The sequence below is a fragment of the Homalodisca vitripennis genome, chromosome X (genome assembly GCF_021130785.1).
Source record: "Homalodisca vitripennis isolate AUS2020 chromosome X, UT_GWSS_2.1, whole genome shotgun sequence".
NCBI classification, from domain to species: Eukaryota; Metazoa; Arthropoda; class Insecta; order Hemiptera; family Cicadellidae; genus Homalodisca; species Homalodisca vitripennis.
In genome coordinates, this window is record NC_060215.1 from 152,053,370 (window position 1) to 152,068,962 (window position 15,593).

General features: G+C 32.0%; 2 protein-coding genes across 3 annotated transcripts in view; both read right to left on the bottom strand.

Moving 5' to 3' along the window:
• Positions 1-618: 618 nt before the first annotated feature.
• Positions 619-10,823, bottom strand: LOC124370036. The gene is made up of 4 exons (XM_046828344.1): positions 9,851-10,823; positions 5,256-5,486; positions 3,454-3,762; positions 619-1,322 (listed from the first exon to the last, which is right to left on the bottom strand). The coding sequence occupies exons 1-4, from the start codon at positions 9,873-9,875 to the stop codon at positions 763-765; spliced, it is 1,125 nt and encodes a 374-aa protein (XP_046684300.1). The 5' UTR covers positions 9,876-10,823; the 3' UTR covers positions 619-762.
• A 1,334-nt stretch (positions 10,824-12,157) lies between these two features.
• The window catches only part of LOC124370037 (glycerol-3-phosphate dehydrogenase [NAD(+)], cytoplasmic), a 73,312-nt gene continuing 69,876 nt past the window's right edge, over positions 12,158-15,593 (bottom strand). Inside the window, exons 9-10 of one of the 2 annotated variants that reach the window (XM_046828345.1) lie at positions 13,600-13,857; positions 12,158-13,027 (exon numbers count right to left, since the gene is read on the bottom strand). In XM_046828345.1, coding sequence (XP_046684301.1) covers positions 13,024-13,027; positions 13,600-13,857 — 262 coding nt within the window. In that variant the 3' untranslated portion in view covers positions 12,158-13,023. The remainder of the gene's footprint in view (positions 13,028-13,599; positions 13,858-15,593) is intronic. The other variant, XM_046828349.1, reaches the window with a different exon arrangement.

A 15,593-nucleotide genomic window follows, 5' to 3' on the forward strand; every position in this document is an offset into this window, starting at 1 on the left:
CTACTTTGAGAGATGATAAGTATCAAGGCCGTAAGTCATAAACTTCTTTTTATAACACAAATTTGGATACTTACCATCATACAATACAGGCATAAAGCAAAAACTATCTCCACCCACCTTTTATTGTGTAAACAACATGTGTGGACCTTCTTCATATGTGCATCAACAGTGTATGGCAAATGTTTGAAATTATGTAATAAATTATATATCTTTTCATTGCTCTGTTCATCAACAATGAAATGTAAACAAAAAATTGATTGTATTGACTCTAAAAATAAGGTTACGTAAGTTATTGGGAAGAATTAACTTACCTTCCTTAATTAGCACTTTCTACCTTAATTGTTTTTGGAACTTTTTAGGTGAGAATTTTTTGGAACATATCCCCTACTTATAAACTAACAGTACCCTACTTCTTCAAATCTAGGCTTCCAATTGCATCTTGGAGGGGTACAGTTATTTGTGTTTGACTATCATTACCAAAGCCGCGGTGTACGCAACATTTTTAAATGTTATTAAAATTCAAACTATATGTAACTTTTTAAGGTGTATATATCAAGTACATAACTAAAAACCATGGTATAATCAATATCAAGGTACTTAAAAGAATTGCAATTTACTTTATTAAACATTTGTTTTATTTAAATAAAATACAAAACAATATAAAAATGAAAAAAGTACTAAAACTATGTAAAAATCAAATAGAAATAATTAAAAATAAGGGATTTTTATCTTACAATTTGGGCATGATCAAAATTAACTAAACTAATCTGATGAATTGTGGGATACCTTTCTGCCAAAAATTTTAGTGCTTGAGACAGTTGGACTTTGAACAGTGGGGTTTGGAATACGTGGACCAGGAAAATGTGTGTCAAGAATGGAAGGATTTGGAGATCTGTGACTCCTATGTTTTAAATCTGCTATACTCCCTAAATTATCTTTCAAATCTGTGGCCAGTGTGTCTGATGATTTTTGTAATGAGGCGACTCCAGGTAGATCTGCCGGAAGCTGAACACCACCATGGGGTAACTTAGTCAGGGTTGAATCTTGCTCTGGAATCAGGCTTCCAATAGTGTCATCAATTTTTTTGGGTAGGTCTTCCAAATTTGGAGTTCCAACTACTTTTTCAACCACACCATCTGTTGCCTTCACCAGATCTTTGATTTCCTCTGGGGTATTTTGTCCAAGAGGCGTGTCCAGGAAGGGTGAGACCGGAAGGAGAGTTTGTGGTGCTTCTTGGGGTTTAACCCCAGAATCTGCTGGATCTTTACCATCAGCTTGGGCTCTCCTCAGGCCTAAAATTGATAGTGAGCGAAGAGCTTCAACTGAAAAAATAACACACAGATCGCTTTAAGAAATATGTCAGACACATTTCTCATAAAAACTGCAAAAAATGTAAAATTTTTTAATTATTTAGCTCCTATGCATTTATATTATTAATAATAGTCACAAAACAAAATGTTTAAAATATTAACATTAATTTAACAACATTGATTGTTTTTATTTGAGAAGACATTACTAGTTTGATGCATTAGTATATTTGCTGTATATGTTATATTTTTTAAATAGCAATGATAACCCATTTTTCTCTTTTTAAACCTTATAAGAAAAATTTTTGTTATAAATCTATTTATTATTATAGGTAAACATATGAGTACAAGAAATATTAAACAACCTTGTACTGTCCACCAGATCCTTGGTTAAATACATTTATGATTAATACACAACAATCTACTCATTTATGGTATAGCTGTTTAGGGACAAAAAAGGATAGAAATTTTAATCTTTAATTGAAAAAAGAACTACCATCTGAAGGCTCATTTTTCCTCATCTAAAACACTCTTCAAAGAAAACCAATTTTGAAAGGACTCTTCATCAATTAAAGATTAATTTTTGTATTAAATTATTCTGTAAAACACAATTACTTTTGACAACGACTGTCCACAGTTTAATTGCCATCTCAGAGGCAATCATCTCAACATTCCTGGACACTGCGAAACTCTACAACTCATCGTTGAGTGAAGATGTGTATGAGGGTGGCTTCACTGACTTCTGAAGAACAGTGAAGGACTTCCTTCCGTGACAGAATTAACTGCAATCTGAGGTTCAGTTCAGAATCAACTTCACTTGTTCGTTCATGAGAAATGAACATGTGTGTACAATATTGTATGGTAGTTACCAAACTATCATCACCTGCAATAAAAGTATTTAATATCTGTAGTATTTAATTGCAAATAATAATAGTTTCATAGTAAAATGAAGAAATCAGGGTCTTCTCGGGTTGTGTCTGATTACAGGACATGGTCACCTAAGGAAGCTTCTTCACAGAGACGGTATCCTTCGGGAGGATCCGATCTGTAGAATGTGTGACAAGCAGGAGGAAACTGCTGAACACCTGCTCTTTGACTGTCGTTCAATAGCAAGGGAACGGTATGCCATTTCTTGTAGTTTGGACAAGGGTGGCGAATTACCCCAGGAGGACCTGATTGGTTGTTTTCTGTGGTTTGTGGAACTGCTGAAATCATAGACTGGTAGGCCTCATGGTGTGCTTCCAGAGTGCACAAAAGGCCCTTGAGGCTTAAGTGCATTATTTTTTTTGCATCATTAATGAAATATTTGAGGGTGGAATACTATTGTACCCAGGATGGTGTGGTGAGATTGTTAACTACATTATTTTACATGTCATTGAAGCACTAACACACAAATGGGAATTCAAAACTTGTATTACAAGTTTCATCTTCATTTAAATATCATTACCTGTCAAAAAGAAATGGTAGCAACACACACATTTTTAACGGTCACTTTGAAACTAATTATAACACTTAAATCTTTTAATCGTACTTTTATAATATTAAGAAAGAGTTACAAATTACAGGAATAATGCACTTTAAGACCAAAGTCAACAATAAATATTAATAATTTTAATAAAAACATCAATATAGCAGTTATGGCTAAAAATACCAATATCCTTTATGGTACGTTTCTTTTTGACGTTGGAAGGATTGTGAGGGAAACAGAATTTTTCCTGACATTTGCTTTTGTTCAATGATACAAGATATCAGTAAAACTATGTTTCGAGATCAGCTATCCAATCTCTTCTTGTGAGTAATTAACCTCAGCTATCCAATCTCTTCTTGTGAGTAATTAACCTCAGCTATCCGATCTCTTCTTGTGAGTAATTAACCTAACAAGATTGTAGTCATAGATGTCTTCTCTGTCACTTAGTATGCGATCGCTTTTGCATTCTGTACTACAGAAATCAATTTTCGAAACATAGCGTTACTGATTTTGTGTATCACTGAACGATGGAAAATGTCCGGAAAAATTCTGTTTCCTTCACAGTACATTATCTACGGTATACTAGGATTGTAGTTTGTCAAAGTTGTTTCTGCCAAGCAGCAGAACTAACAGAGATGCAGCAAACAAAACTAAACTATAACAATTACAAATATGTACCTCTTTTACGGAATTCAGCTGCTCTCTCGGCCAGAGTGAGATCGGTACGTAATCCATCCCCAAGAATACTCTGCAGCGAGGCACGAGGACTCCCGAGTGTAGCCAGGCTGAGACATCGCTCATCCCGCGCATTGTCTTGCGCCAGCCTCTTCGTCAACTCTTCCCAGATCGGATGGTTATCGTCGTAGAAATCTTTCAAAAAGCTATCGAAAGGCTCTTCGTCTGTCACATATGTTTTTATAACTTCATACTTGAGGCCCTTTTTTCTAATGTTCTTGATACTTTCCGAAAGACACTCTGATTGTTTATCTGTGGAGAAATTGACATTTTGAGTACAATGCATTTATCCAGGAGCATAAAAGTATTTAAGTATGTAAAGTAGTATTATACAAGTGCTACTCTTATACATGCTGTGTTTGGGGCAATAAGTGGAAAAGGGTACTGCATGGCAATTTAGAGTAAGGTTTAATATAAAATATTTCTTTGTTACATTCACGTATTTCAACACTAGCAGAGCTATAAAAACACGACATTCACTATCAACCTATGATAGCAATCTCAACTGAGTGTGTAGTCATTTTAATAGAGGCTTAAATCAGAGCATAATTGGAATATTGATTTCTAAAGATTGTTTTGTAAACCAAAAATGTTAGTCTTGATAATAAACACATCATTAATTTGTTTGATTTTGGATGTAAGCACATTGTACAATTCTATATCTATATATTACGATTTAATTTATAACAAATTTAAGCAAAGTTTAAGATACAGGAAATTCTGTTTAAACTGAGATGTAAATTCATATTGAATTTTATTAAACCAGTTGCAAAATGATTAAAATTTTTTTATTCTCAAAAATATGTGTGCATGTGTCTTTTTGACATCAAAGTCAGTTCTTAATATATTTTGTCTGAATTTTAATAACAGATTGCGTCTAGTAAAACCCCCCCTTCATACCCCGATACAAAAGTCCAAAATAGAATAAAAAATGCATGAGTTTAATTTTATATGAATAATTTTTTCTTCATAAAAACTACTTTGGTAAAAAGCAGTGCTAAGCTCTTTTGTTATAATTTCTATATAAATTCACAGTTACACTTTTTTCCACTAAAATGTTTGAAAATGTAATATTTAAACCAGTTTATACTAACAGATAATTTATAATGAAAATCATACCTTTTTATTGAGAGTTTTGACCTTTATGAATTTTGTCTTAGAATTATTAAGCTAAGTCTATTTACGGTACATGAAGCAGCTGTGGTGAAACAAATTTGTATTTTACTCCATAACAACAATGTAAAACTTCAAGCGCTTAAGTTTTTATTTTTGGCTGTGTCATTATATCAGATGTCTCATTTAAAAATAATATTAATATGTATCCGATAACTTTTTGGTTTTTCTTATTAAGTATACACTTTTTGAATATTTAAACAACGCAGTAAAAGAATTGAGATATTTTTTTTCTGAATAGCCAAAGAAAACTTTAAGAAAATCGTAATATTTAACACAATATAATATTATACGTTTTGAGAATTTGCAAAATCAAGAAATTCTGTTATGAGTACACGGTATAAAGTTCATCAATAATGAACGATTATTTTAAATGATAGCAGGATTACATTTGCAATGTACAGTCTTGTTGCTTTTTTTATTAATAAACATATAATATTTAATAAAAAGGTTCCTAGTAACGTTAGCAAATGTTTGTAATTACTATCATTTTGCAGACCCTCTTACTTAGTTAAAATGCAATTGATCTAAATAAAAATATAGTACATATAATTGTTACAAATAACGCTTACTATTTTCGGCAGCGCACACACAAAGAGCTCCATTTTCGTTTTCAGGATCAACATCGCAGGTCTTGCATACATCTGAGCACTCATCCCAAGTTACAGTACCATTGTGGGGATCTGTTTTATCCTTGAGGGGAAGTTTCAGCGTGACAGTCTCTATATATATGTGACTATCATCGTAATCTGGTGCACTGAGACTGGCCAGGTCATCAATCGGCAAGCTAAAACTCCCCACCACTGGAACAAAGCACATTACATTCACATCACCTAACTCCAGACAAACTGTTTATTGTCTTTAGAATTACATTAATGGGATTGTTATGTGTAAATTTGCGAAGTAGTCTAATAAGTTATTTCTTAAGTGTCCTTGTTTCATTTGTGTGTTGAAGTGTAAAATACAAAACATTCAACACATTTCCATACGGCATAGTTTTATAAATTAAACACTCATTGCATTTTGATAAAACTGTTTTAAGTTTTAAGCAGTTAAACTCGGTTTAGTGGTTGGCCGTGTTGGAGAAAGCCAGCTGCCTGGCTTAGGCCGGGCGTACACAGACTGAAACAAACTGTTTAAATCGATCAAGCCAGCTACAAATAGGTTGAAACATTTTGGTTCAAAATATAAAATGGTTCAGTAGTACATTCCGAGTTACACGTGACCATCGGACTGAAGAGTGTGTTTGTTTACAGTTGACGAGGATGTAGATGTTGCCAATCTGTTGTCGGAGATCATACAATTGTTAAAGCCACCACCAAAAAGAAGATGTTGGGTTCACACCATAAAGTACTAGAAAAATATTTCTGTTTCGTATTCTGGAAAGGATTGAATAAAGATTTTAACTACTGCAGGAAGACGATACTTAATTTGACCACTTTTTGGAGCTAATAGGTGAATAAGTTAGAAAAGGGAGTACAAACTACATAAAGACCAACACACCAGACCAAACGCTTAGGATAACAGTTCGGCTTGTTGCCATGTGTGTGCAGAACTGTTGCCAGGTATTTTGTCTCAAGACATGGCCGACGCCTTTTGTTGCAAAACTTGCTTGAAATGCTGTGAAACGACTCGAGTAAATAATATTACCAAAGTGTGGCACCTTGCATTTTTCATTGTTTACATCAACAGGTTTGTCAACATGGTTAAAATCTGCAGAGCGTAGGAAGTAAAAATGTTTTGACCTGTGTTCGGCTGGCCATACTTGACTAAAATAAACTATCAGTTATGTACAAAACTAATCTGAGGAACAAATCTTATAAAACTCAATACTTTGATTACAGTAGAACCTATCACATCCGACTCCTCCTGACATCCGAACGTCTATCTAGTGTCTGACTGTCTGTGTGATCTGACCGTGCTCCGTTGGCGAGCCTGTTCAGACTTGATTTTTACTGCCCCATGTTACCCCTTTAATACAGCCTATGGATCAGGGCATCATTGAGTGGCTAAAGAGAAGATACAGAAGAAAATATGTCGGCCCTTTCATGGAAAAACAGAAGAAGGATGTAACCTTTTTGAGGCATTGAAAAGTTTGAATATAAAAGATGCCATCTGTATCATTGCTGCATCTTGGAATCAAATTAAACAAACCACCATTCAGAAGGTTTGGAAAAAGATTTGGCCTTTATTAAGACAAGTAAAACTTGAGACTGATCATGAGCCAACTTCGACAGAAGCTGATGCTGAGACAGACAAAATCTGCAAGTGTTTCAGCACGATCTCTAGATGACAGATGTAGAAGAGTGACTTGTTGAATGTAATGTTTCAGAAGCTACAGCCAATGAACTCAGCGATGACCAAATTATTGCTATTGTGCAAAACAAAGCCGAGGAAGAAGAAATTGACTCGGATGAAGAGGAAACGACAAGTGACAATGTAGTTAGTCATTCTGCTGCTAAAGACACCTTCGACGTTGTGCTGAAATACATCGAGCAACATCCAAAGGCAACCCCGATTATGTATTGTGGGCAAAAAAATGCAGCGACTTCCGCGAGATTGACAAAATTTAAACAAAAATCTATTACTGAATTCTTTAAATAAGGTACTGTACTTACGCTTATATTTGATTCACCTTTCATTTAATTTAAAAACTGTAAATGTTTGAAATGTATTCAGCAACATACGAATGCTGGTATTTACAAGTACAATAAAATTGTTCGCTTATTGTAGTACACTGCACACATGTAGTTTTTCTACCTGTGAAAGTAATTTTGTTTGCTCTTCCCAATATCCGACCTTTTGGACGTTCCGACCATGGATCGGTCCCGTCATAAGAATAAGAATAAGAATAAGAATCATTTATTCCATTGATCTGTTTACAGAAATAGGACAAGTCATTTTAAAATTACATACATTGTTAGAGCTAAAAATTACATTAACACAAAAGTGTTGTAAAAAGTTCACATGAAATTTAAGTAAAGTAGCAATAAATAAAAGTAATTATAGTTAGTTATAAACTAAAACCTAACATTAATATGGCAATTCATGAATTCCTCAATGCTGTAAAAAGGATTTTTCACTAGCCAATCATATAACTTTTTTTTAAATATTTTAAAGGAAACAAGCCTCGCATCATCAGGCAGCTTATTAAAAAAATTTATAAAATTTAATTTAAACGAGCTTTTAGTTTTAGCTAGTCTGTGAGGCAATATATCAATCTTATTCCTTCCCCTAGTGTTGTATTGATGGATCTCCTGTCTTGTATGAAAAAGATTCAAATTAGATTTTGTATACAATAAAACTTGAAAAATATAAAGATTTACTATTGTGGGAATTTGAAATTGTACAAAAAGAGGTTTGCAGTGTTCAAGTGGGTTGGCTCCTCCAATATTACGAACAGCCTTTTTCTGTAGCACAAGAATGTCAATGACATGTGAAGAATGACCCCATACAAGTAGACCATACAATATGTGCGACTGAAAAAGCCCAAAATATGCCAATCTTAAATACTCTGGACTAACAAAACTTTTGAGTTTCCAAAGTAAGTAATTTACTCTAGAGATTTTGTTACAGACAGTATCTATATGAGTTGACCAGTTTAATTTTGAGTCTACATTAATTCCTAGGAGCTTGACCGATACCAAATTGATTTCCTGTTTGAGGCTTAAAGTAATACACTGTGTTTTATCCAAATTGCATGCTAGCTTATTTGCTGCAAACCATTCATAAGCCCTTTTCTCAGATTGTTGGGTAATTTGTGCCAAACAGTCTAAATTATGATGACTAGAAAGTAAGGTGGTATCATCAGCGTAAATCACTGAATGAGTATTGAGGTTTTTAGGAAGATCATTAATATAAACAATAAAGAAAAAAGGCCCAAGAATAGAACCCTGTGGAACACCAGTTTCCACGGTTTTCATTTGAGAGCATTTATTCCTGACACATACATATTGTCATGGTTGGATATGAGAGTTTCTACTATATAAAAATTTCATGACATTTTAAAGGCCACATGCCAGATTATTGTGAGATGTCTACTTAGATCCTCCCCAAAAAATTAAAAAAGAAAGATCTCAGAACTCGTTATTTTTAATTAACTAACTTTTAAAATTAACACTTCGAAAATTTACAGTCAATGAACTATAAATTTCATTAATTTACAAGCTTGACTTTATTATAGAATACATATTTTGGTCTTTATATAAATGGAGGATTGAAATTGGTCTTAATAATAGTTAAAATTGTTTTCAATTAAACAATTTTTATCACAACAAAATTGACTTCTTATTTTCTGAGTAAATTTTAAATAACCAAAATAATGGTACATTAAATATTTCTCGATTTGGATATACAGCAGATATTTGATGTTTTATTTTATACGCTTATAGCTTCCTTAATGTATATAAAACCATATTTTAAATAACTCAATGTTAAAATTTTATTAAAACTGTGACTATTTCTTTTACCTAAAATTACAGTTAAAAAATTCACCTAGATCCAAAAATTACTGCAGAGGTATCCATAAAGTTAAATGTACCTAGTTAATTTCACCAAAGTCAAAGTGTCTGTATAGTTTTTAGTTTGTTTTCAATTTTAATTTTATCCAACATTACAACTATACTATTAAAAATTTTGAAAGGAACATTTTCAGAGATTCATTTTGTATAATTATGTCAGACATAAATTGTGAAAGGTTAAATAAAAATGCTTATAGTAAGTAAATTTAGAATTTTGTATAAAAATACTTAAATATTAATGTTTGCCAAATAAAAAGAGGAAATTTTGGAATAAGGATATAAACATTAAGAACTAAACTCATGAGTATATTTAAGTAATTATGTGCATTACTGTATAACAAATATTTATTTTAAAGACAGGTTTTTTTGTATCAGGAAGTCCTACAAGTATTTTTGAACAAAATTTGCAATATACTTCCTGCCATATAGTATCATTCTGTCTTTAAATGTGATAGCTTTAAAAATGATTGTTCTTAAACTTCAACATTTAAAGTATTTCTTATTATATTAATTAGTGGACCTTGTAATAAATTATTAAATATTAATTATTTAAGTGATTGATAGTTAGTGAATCCAATTATGTGGGTTATTTGGTAAAATATGTTAGGATTTAAAACGTTTTGTGAACTATATCAAAAAAGACTTACCAAATGAAAGCACCACCAGTAGCATGTTCACTTCCACACTGCCAGCAATAAATGATAGCCCCTGAGCCTCCGTTATATAGCTGCTGCTTCAGCAAAACACTGCTGAGTCATGCATTCCTCACTATCAGCAGGCTTGCACCGATCTCGGTTTGGACTGGTTTAGTTTCTAATTATCTGTCAGCAGTAAGTAGATAATACTTTTGGTTTGTTTGGTTTTTTGTAGTCAGTCTGTCTGAATCTCTAACCCAGAACCATTGTTACATTACTTCAGTATTTTATAAGATAAATTTCTGTGTCCAAACTGGGCTGGGGGCAATGCAGATACATATGGGAAACATTGAATGATTAACTAACTTAAATGTTGTCATTTAATGAATATTTATTTTCAACTGACAATTCAGATCACTTCATGTTCATATTTGTTGTAAATTACTATAATGTCTGTTAAATTCTGAAAATAGTTTTAATTTAAATAAAATAATTTAAAAAAGTTTATATTAAATTTGCCTTGAGTAAAAAATACAACATGAATCATTTCCCAGAATAATACACATTTTTTGCCATCTTATTTGATAAGATCACAGAAATTAGGATCATGGAATTACACTTTGGGCAATAGCAGTCATGCAGATAGAATGTTTATTTGGCAGAAGAAAGCTTTAAGGGCAATTAAATCGATACCAGAGTCATGTTTTCCCATTTTTAAAGAACTTCAAATAATGACATTTCCTAGTATGTATATTTATTCTTGTTTAGTTAATGTTAAGGAAAACTTGTACCTTTTTAAATTTAAGCAAGATATTCATACCCTCAATACAAGGCATAGTTATTTACTTATAATCAAGTTTCAGTAAAATTAATTAGAAAAATTGAAAAAGTAGCCATATCTTCATGAACATTAAATTATTTAATAAACTACCTCAGAGAGAGCCTTTAGAGCAGAAATTAATAGATTTAAGTTGGTATTAAGTAAACGATTGGAAATTAATGCTTTCTACTCTGTGACGAATCTTTAACATGTAATATTAATACCCTGATATTTTAATTTATAATTTGTTATTTACTATTTGTGCTTAGTTTGTATGTGTCATGTTTATTTATTCAGTTTTAGTTATGAATTTTAATTAATTATTTAATTATGCTTTTAAATATACTATTGTTTCAGGTAAACTGTTAAATATTGCTGATCTGACTTTGTCTATTGCCTGTAAATTGCTTAATGACAGTAAAATATCTTGAAAAGATCATAAAAAAATACAATTCTAATACAATCAATTTTAAGGGGATACACTTATTGTTTAAGCTATTTCCCCTCAATTTGTCACAAATAACTAAGGTTTTGGCTTTTAAAGCAGTTGTTAATGTGAATTTGGTATATTTATAACAATTTAAAAAATTGAATGTAAACATTTTTCCAAATTTACAACTACCAAACATGTAATTGTCATTTTAAATGCTCTTTTTTAGTAAGAGAAACAATACTAAATTACAATGCTGTAACTTAAATTATCTACGAGTAACAGATTGCAAAGTAAAAATCACAAACAGACGGTAAACAAAGTGATAAAGAACATGTAGGGACTTTTATTTTCTTATCTTGATGTAAGGATCAAGTATACGTATGTACATTTGTTATTTTAAATCGGGCCACTGAAAGAGAAATTCTGCACACGAAAACAGGACTATCTTGTGAATTTTGAGTTTAGCTCCAGTTCACCTTCCTCTTAGTGCAGTGTCTGGAATTTGATTGTGCACTTAATGAGACAATGAGAATACCTCTTCACCTAGATTGCACTATTTTTGTAGTCTAGGTGTCTCTAATGTCAAAAGTTACTTCATTTTGAGTTTTATCGTTACTTACTTTTTTGGATCTCTTCAGACAAACATGACTCTAAACTCCCAGAGTCAAGTCTGCGCTTTTAATGCATAAAGATTAACAATTAATATAATTTTTCTATTTTTGCAACATTTTAGTTTACCAAAATGATACTGAAACACAAACAAGAGATCTGATTATGTGTCAATCTCCATCATTTTGTAGTGGAGGGAGATAAAAATAACCTAAAAACTGTTACATTATTTAAATATGGCCAAATAATGGTCAGTTGAAGAAAACCTGTAGGGACAAAGAACGAGTTAAGAGATCATTACATATATGGGTTTATATAATGTGTTTTAAAAATCATTTTGCAAGTTACTTACAATTAAAAAAAAAAATCCAAATCTTAAAACTCAAGTGTAATAGTTGTTTATGTAAATATTACATAAATATTACGAATCATAAGGGTAAGAAAAAATTGACAAATATCCAATACAACAATTTATTTACTTATGATACACAATTTAAAATCTATTAATACAATTTAACAGATGAGAAATTTCATAATAAAAATTGTATATAAAGTAACAACATAAAATATATCTCAAATCTAACAACCTGTTTAAAGACTTTAGTCTTTCAAAGGCACCAAAATTTTGTTCACTATTATGACAGATTGTACTTGGTACCTCATGTCTTTTTAAACAAAATAGGAATGTATTTCAAATATACACTGGCTTTTAAAATTCATTTAAGACGGTTCCAAATTAGCTTAAAATGTAATTGACGGTATTATCATTCGCAAAAGTGTTGAATACAGATTACATATCCTCTATTATACCCTTTTGTATTTAAATTTTGTAAAAGTAAATAACAAGATTTTACCACTTCAATTTTAGATTTTATTTGGATAAGTCAGGAAATACCAGCTACTTTATTGTGCAGTCATTATTTTTATAACAGTTTTAACAAATAAAACATTAATTAAAAATATACTTAAAAAGAACATTAAAATGTAACCTTTCAATCTTGTTGAATTTTCAAGGCATGTCACCTAAGGAACAGGTTAGAGTAATTTACACATTTCACCGATTTCTTTACCCTTATAACTATCTGTTTACTACTATAACAATTCTGTTTTGAATTGGAAAATTTAAATTTACATTTTGATGTGGGCAATTACGATTGACTATAAAATCTACAGTATAGGAGGCTATCACGAGGTTAAAACTTAATAAGGATAAACTGTTCGTTGCACTAAAATACTGTATTGTCATGTAGCGTTAGGATTGGCCTTTGGCTTTCGTTAGGGCCAACGGGGGCAGAACGACTAATATGCGATCAGCCTGCTTTGTTACCTGCAAAACCAAAACACTACAATTAGTAGTAAAAATAATGTTTAGTAGGAAACAAGAATAATTCCAAATTATGCTCAAACAACTCAGTTATACAATACAGGGAATCTACCACAGACAATATTATGGAAAGACAAACACTTTAGGGAGAAAACCAAATGCACTCATGAATGGTTATAAATAAAAAAAAACTTTAAAGGTATTGTTGTGGTTTCAAAATTAAACACCTGATTTACTGTGTGTCCAGGTATATCAAGTTTAATATTTACTACTATTTATAGTTTGCCTTTGGACTTTTCACAAATTGAATGTTGTTTTTAAATAAAAACATAAAATTATACTAGTGTTTTTATTTAGTTTCTCTTTGAATACTTTTCACTGCTTTAAGTATGATTTCGTACAAAAGTCTGAGACAAAAAATAGTGGGAGTCAATAAGAAACTGTTTCATCAGACGGGTCCAGATGAAAGTGGAAATCTTTCTGAAACAAAAATACATGTTGAAGCTAAACGACAATATGAGTTCTAGCCGAAACGGTCTAAGTATGTAGAAATACTTACAAGACGTCAAACTAACCATTTCAGTACTCTGAGGACCACAGGGAGGAGACTTTGTAACGATGTACTGAACCCACGAGAGGGATAAACCCTCGTGAGGGCTGCTCTCGGATAATTCCGCTTGCCAAAATAGACTGAGGTACTAAAGAATTTGCGGTGTTCACATCTCATGGTGTGGAATGCCCTTCTGTCCGGAGTGAGCTTTGCCTGCAACGTCGGCCAGGCTTGAGGAGCTGTAGACCTCCTCACCTCCACACTTGAGCTATCCTCTTTCATTCTAAGGATGTCATCAGATTTAAATATCAGTGATAATATAAATACAAGTATTGTTCAATAAACATTGAGACTGACGCTGTATTGTTTCTGGGCTGCCAATACTTTGATTACGTCACTACTAAGTTCTGTATCGTATTTCTCCTGTCTGAAAAAAACACCAAATATGACGTTTACTGTCATCCTCAGAGCAGCCTCCACCAACTGCTTTCTGTTTAGAGTAAAAAAACCCCTTGGGCACATTTCTTCACTATGGGAATAACAAGTGCCTTTAAGATGGACGTTGCATATGTCAAACCATTAATATACTAATGCTTTGTTGTGTAATATATTATAAATCTTCCGGTGAGCATTCTTATAAAAATACCAACAAGGCAGATTAAATTTGCAATCTTTTTAACAAAATGTTGTTACCATCTTACTTCATCAAATTGTAAACCTATTAACTGAATAGCAATCTTGCTCGTATTTTTCTTCTTATCTAAAAAGGAATTAGCATTCCCCTTTTTAATATTATATCAATACATTATTTCTAACACCAATGATGTCAATCAAATCACCTATAATATTTAAATTATAACATGTGTGATGTAAATGTACCATTTTATGAATACACACTATGTTGGTACTACATGTTAAGATACTTTTGCTTGCATATATACTACTTATAAAGGCGAGTGACATTCTGCTTTTATGAATGGCTACCAACATTCAAAAATGAAATGTCATGACTTTTTCAGGTGTACTTTTTAAATTTACCATTCCAGAACACACACACAATTTACTGATTTATGTTTTAAATATACATTTTTTTAATGTTAAAGGCCTTTTGATCTTTCTTTGTAATTTCCAACCAAACACTTTTTACATAAATTACTCAAGTTTATTAAATTGTGTAGTATATGAAAGATTCGTATAGTAGTAAATAAAATTTAAATTTAGGCTTCCATTTTCTAAAAGCCTTTTTAGTAAAATCTATAACAAAAATAAATTGTTTTCCCTTGTTTGGGTGAAAATATGTATTTTTATAAACTGCACACCTTGGATAAACGTTTTAATTAAAACATTGACTGTAGTGGACATTTGATCAGAAAGGTGGTTTACGACTTTGGTTAAATTGTAAAGAAAACTATCAGTATTCTTTAACAAATATACAATGTTTATGAAGCAGTTAGAACATGTCTCTATATCTTGGAGGCAGTTTTATTCTGTAAGTCAAAATGTGCCCTGACTAGGGGCCGTGACGTGCATGAATATGAAACGAGAGGCAGAGACAACTACCGTACTGGGCGACACAGAACGGTGGTTTATGAACACCTGCCCTCGCAGGCAGGTGTCCGTTTCATCAACAGTTTGCCGGATTCCATGAAAAATGTACAAACGCCCAAGGCGTTAAAAACTCGTCTGAAGCGCTTTTTAGCGTCTAAAGCATTCTATAGCGTCGACGAGTTTTTGAATTATAGTTGGGAGACCTCCAATCTAGAAGACTGACACTGGCGTTGGCGGTGGAGAGAATTGGCGAGTAAGTGGTATGGATGAATGTAACAATTGTATGTCTGAATGTGGTATTGTGAACGAATGTAAAAATTATAGATTTATTCCGTGTGACTTTTGCCACATAATTGTAATATTATCAACGGCAATAAAAGACTTGACTTTGACATTTGTATTAATTGTTTTTTATACAGATTTAAATTAAGTTTTAATTTTATATTGAAGTTTTAACTTTAGGTACTAACA